General features: G+C 40.2%; 1 protein-coding gene across 1 annotated transcript in view; it reads left to right on the forward strand.

The window, feature by feature from the left end:
• The window catches only part of LOC138055306 (carboxypeptidase A2-like), a 47,195-nt gene extending 42,346 nt beyond the window's left edge, over positions 1-4,849 (forward strand). Inside the window, exon 10 of the mRNA XM_068901278.1 lies at positions 4,647-4,849. Coding sequence (XP_068757379.1) covers positions 4,647-4,849 — 203 coding nt within the window. The remainder of the gene's footprint in view (positions 1-4,646) is intronic.
• The last annotated feature ends 151 nt before the right edge of the window (positions 4,850-5,000 follow it).

Genomic DNA, 5,000 nt, shown 5'->3' on the forward strand with positions numbered 1-5,000 from the left:
CTACGCTCGTCTTGTCGATAGTTTCTGAAAATTGCCCCCAGAATCTCGGCCAGTCCATAAAAGAGCCATCAAACTTTGTTATCATTAACTTTGGTAATTTAGCTTGAAAGTTATCCGGAGCTTGGACTTGTGGTGGGTGTTGGCTTGTTTGAGCCGTTTGAAGTTCTGCTTGCATGTCTAGCTTGGTCTGATGCAGTTTTGCCTCAAAATGTAGTTTCTCTTCTTGAGCGTGAGCTTCTTTCTCTTTTCGGCGATCATCTAACTATGTTGTCACTTTTTCGACCTCGCTGTCTGCCTTTTCCAGTTTTGCGTCGAGTCGGGTGTTCCATTCCTGTAAGGCTGTCATCTCTTCTTTCGCTGCTAATTTCGCCGCCTCTACATCGAGACGCATGCGAGTGACCTCACTGGAGAGATGCTTTAAGCTTGAGAGGTGTCTCTCGATTGCCTCATGTTTCCCTTTTCCCAAAACGGAGTTAGTCTTCATCACTGTCATTTCCAGTTGTGTAACTTTAATCTACACGTTCGCTCCGGTTGCCTTCATGACGTTCGGAAAATTCAGGACGTAATTATACTCACACAGATTGTCCGAATAGTGTTTCTTCGGAATTGTCGCATTGCCGGAGGTGCCACGTTTTGTACACTTTGCCCCGTTTACAAGGGGCTACAGCTTATCGAACTCTCTCTCAATCAGTAAACTCGACTGAGTTTATAAATAAGCCTTTAATCAACCTCTCTTGTTCGTCTTACATCGGGTGTGTAATACTACTCTGTCTCGATAACAAACTCCCACTGTTCATGTTTCGCTTAATCTAATATCTTATTGGTCGTTGCTAAGTGAAATTCAATGAAAGTTCATTCAAGGTTATGTCAATCAATGGTGCTAATTAAGAAATGAAAACTTTAGCTTAATCCAAATACGGAGTCTCCGACAGCGTCAGAGGATGGAAGGTTAAGAGAGATAGGGACAGACAGAAAGAGAGTAAGAAAACAAAGAAAGAGAGTAAAGGGGAACGTGGGAGGAGGGAAAGGCGATTTTTTGGTTTTTTGTTTTGTTTTTAACCCCCCTAAAAAAAACCGTGCCCCTTACTCTCAACCACACCCCATAAAGAAAATCCCTTTTCAAACATTTGATATGAACCTAGGTTAATTAAATTCACCTATTTTGATTTACTTTTTCACCGATCGTTTCACATGTACCTCCGCAAATGTCATTTATTGCATAACCTGTACGTTATGCAGGAAATGATACATCGGCGAGACAGGTAGACGACTAGGTGACCGATTCCGCGAACACCTTCGCGATGTTGAAAAGAAGGACAAGGATGCATCCAAGCCAGTCGCTCGCCATTTTAATCTGCCTAACCACTCCAAGAAACACATGGCTATCTGCAGCCTTTCCCTACATCTAGGTACGACGGAAAGCCGCAAGAATCTGGAAATCCGGAATCTGGAAACGTTGGATGATGTTGAAGACGATGTTTTATGGAAATCAAACTACGTTCAACAACTTCCAACATGATGCAACATAGTAACCAAACGAGTGCAACATGTCGGACTCAACAATGTTGGATGATGTTGCACTAACATGTTGTTACCGTTTGGCTAGGCCTTAACGGCAAGAAACGTAATAGTGAACAAAAGAAAAAGAAAAAAATGTACCACGCATAGTGCCACGCATAGTGTCAGTCTTATCACCAGTCCTCCAGTTCCCGGTTATTTTTTAAGGAAATGATGATGATGATGATGTTATAGAGTGTTTCCACGTGACGGCACGCCGACCCCAACTAATCCTTCGGGAATTGAGTTCTATTTACTATCATCTGATCTTGTAAGTGAAAACACACTATAATAGAGTTTGCGACGTCTTGCCCTTTGCTTGTACTGTAAACTCCCTGTTTGTGTTGTAGCTCGCTGCAGGAAAAAAATAGTCGGAAATGGCATTTTCGAGACCCTAAATGTCAAAATTGTCTGGGGGAGCTTGCCACCAGGCGCCTCTAGTTTGGAGCGCCTATGACGCTCGAAACATTTTTCGTGTGCCTACACCTTCAAAATCTCACGCCACGCCCTTGCCGACTCGGGCTATCTCAGTTCCGTTTGCACAGACCATGTTGCTAAGATATTTGATTTTCGGTGTGTTTAAGAAGCATTTATGCAGTTTTGTTGAGTGTCACACCTGCCGAAGATAGTCATTCTAATACTGCTTCCAGTCTTCTGTCGCGTATCTGTTGTGGTTTAATTTTGTTTTTGATTTGAATTTTGTTTAAACCAGTTCAACTTTTCTCAAACCTGATTTGGGGGTTTAGCTAAAAAATAGGGGCTTTGTTTTTTCAAGGGGTCTTCTACTTACCTACCCCTCCCTGATCCTCTCCAGTACTTTTATCTTACCCCACCCTTTCTTCACACATCTGTCCACCCCCTCCACAAACACTACTCACAGACATTTCATATTTCTCTCTTCCTACCTCTGGATCTGCTGCCTACTCCTTAATCTACTTCTTAAAACATTTCTTGAAATAAAAAACAGAGAAGCGACTCCGCCTTTCAGGAAACAAGGATCGATCTAGGCCGAAACAATCAACAAAATTTAACAACAGATGATAACTCAAAGGGAATGGGTTTACAGAAACGGCAAACGCTTCACAGGAATCAACAAGAAAGTAGTTCCTAAAAGGGAACTGTTTCAAGTCCTGTCCCAAGCACACAGTGGAATTTCTCACAGAGGACCGAAAATTACGGAAAAGTGGCTTCAAGAAAGTTTGCAGGAATCAACCAGGAAGTTGTCAACACACCCATTCTATGCACAAAAAATGCCCAACAATCATGGCCAATGGCTCCAACATTCCTCTCTTTGATAGAGATCGACTTGATGATAAAATGTCACCTAAACCCAACATGCTTTTAGGAAAAAATAACTGAGATCGAAAAACATTTTGCTCAAGTAGTGACCAAGGTTGGAGAAGTCCAATGACTTATTTATGCGACAACGTTAAAACCTGTGCAATGCTACTAATCTTACTTTTCGATTATTTCATAGAAATTCGTTTACACTCAGCTTGTAAACAGGCCATTTTTCAAAATGAGTAATTTCCTTTCAAGATAAATTGTAGTTTGTTAATAATGTAACAGTACAAATAATACCATTGTTACGTTTAACAGTAACGTAGTTACTTTCCAGTTGTATACTGCTTTGTTTAAGTGAAAATCTGAGAGACAAATATATATAATTCTTGTATTATACAAGTTATATTGCCAAAGGAATTATTAAAGAATATCACTGTTTTTTCATGAAAACTAGTCCTAGTTGTGAAAGACAGAAAAGGGTTCAGCACTGACGAAGGGCTAACACTCGAAACGTCAGCTTTCAAATCTCTTTACAGTACGTCGTCAATTTACCATATCAACTCAGTTGATAAACCCTTTTCTTTCTTTCACCTCCCCACTGACACAGCTGCACAGCTTCTTCACAAACTAAACCCCTTTTAGCTACATGTCAAAGAATGGTTTTCTTCCACCAACCACGAACCAGTATTCTTAACCCAAAAACCGCGCCGGTTAACCTCAGAGATATAATAAATATCTTACTAACCTCGTTTTCTCGGTCCGTACTGTAAGTTACGGATCCTCGTTTTTTCCCGTTGATTTATGGCCCAAGCGCGAAGTGCGCGGGCCATACTTACAGTACGGACCTCGAACTCTGTTAGTAAGAGGTATTTAGTGTCTTTGATAGGATCAGAGAGGACAATCCATCATAATAATCCTAAAATGATTGATTTCTCTATTTTATTTTATACATGCTCCATAAAATTAGTTACAGAAATACATCCAACTATGTTAAAATGGGCAGTGTTCTAAAAAAAACACAGTTTTTTATCTCCTTTGATTTTCCATTTCCATTTATTTATGTCGAGTGTCACCCTGTTGTTGAAGGCGCTCTAATAGCGCTCTAATAGTGATCCCGAGCCGTCTGACAACTTTATTCGCCAGAACCCAAAATTTGCATTTTTGTTCGTGAAGTACTTCGCCCCAGCCAGCTTTCCCAGAGTGACTTCGACAGAGGATAATGGCTGATTGTCGGGCTGAACATATTAGTTAAGCACTGTAAGGTCAACACACGCTCTGACTTTACCGTTAAACTTAGGGTGACCACCACTGGTGCACATCATTCTGTATTCACATGATATTCTCCATTATTCTAAGGATCGTTTAAGACCTAAGTTGACGCATGCAACATTTAATTCCAATTAAATGAAAAAGCAAAGTGGGCACCTTTGACTTCCCAACAGACTAAAGGTGTCCTCTTTACCCAGAAGAAAACCCATCTATCCTTTTCAATAATTAAATTCAGTGCTATTTCCAGGATTTCATTTATATTCCAGCCCTTACTAAGATTTGTAATTTGGATATTGATTATGTAAAAAGTTAAACCGTTTTGCTTAATCAATAGCCAAGGGGAAACACCTTCGTATTAGGTGAGCTTAGGTGGCACCGTATTTATAGCAGGACATTTTCAAACTTCCTGGTGATTGTTAAAAAGTAGCTGTGATAATCATGTTTTGGCTTTTTAGCTAAAATTCCATCGTTATTATTAAGGACTTCACTTCGATTTTATCTCTCTTTGCTAACGGCGACCTTTCTTGCTCTTTCAGATTTATGCACAGGAACCTTACAAGACTACGTTTACGGTTCTTTGGGGGTGAAGTATTCATTTACTGTTGAGCTACGTGACAAGGGACACTTTGGATTTCTATTACCATCGGAATACATAGAACCTACAGCCAAGGAACTGTTTGAAGGACTTAAAACCATGATAAAAGAAATTAGTGTGTTAACGATGAAACAACAACAATGATATTGAATGTAAGGAGAAATGTAGACTCGGAAAAATATCCAGTAGCTCAGTCGTTAGAGTATCCGACTAGATCACGGAGGGTCGTGGGTTCAAATCCCATCTGGGACTCGGATATTTTTCCGAGTCTACATTTCTCCTTATATTCAATATG

This window comes from Montipora capricornis, chromosome 7 (genome assembly GCF_036669925.1).
Source record: "Montipora capricornis isolate CH-2021 chromosome 7, ASM3666992v2, whole genome shotgun sequence".
Classification (NCBI taxonomy): Eukaryota; Metazoa; Cnidaria; class Anthozoa; order Scleractinia; family Acroporidae; genus Montipora; species Montipora capricornis.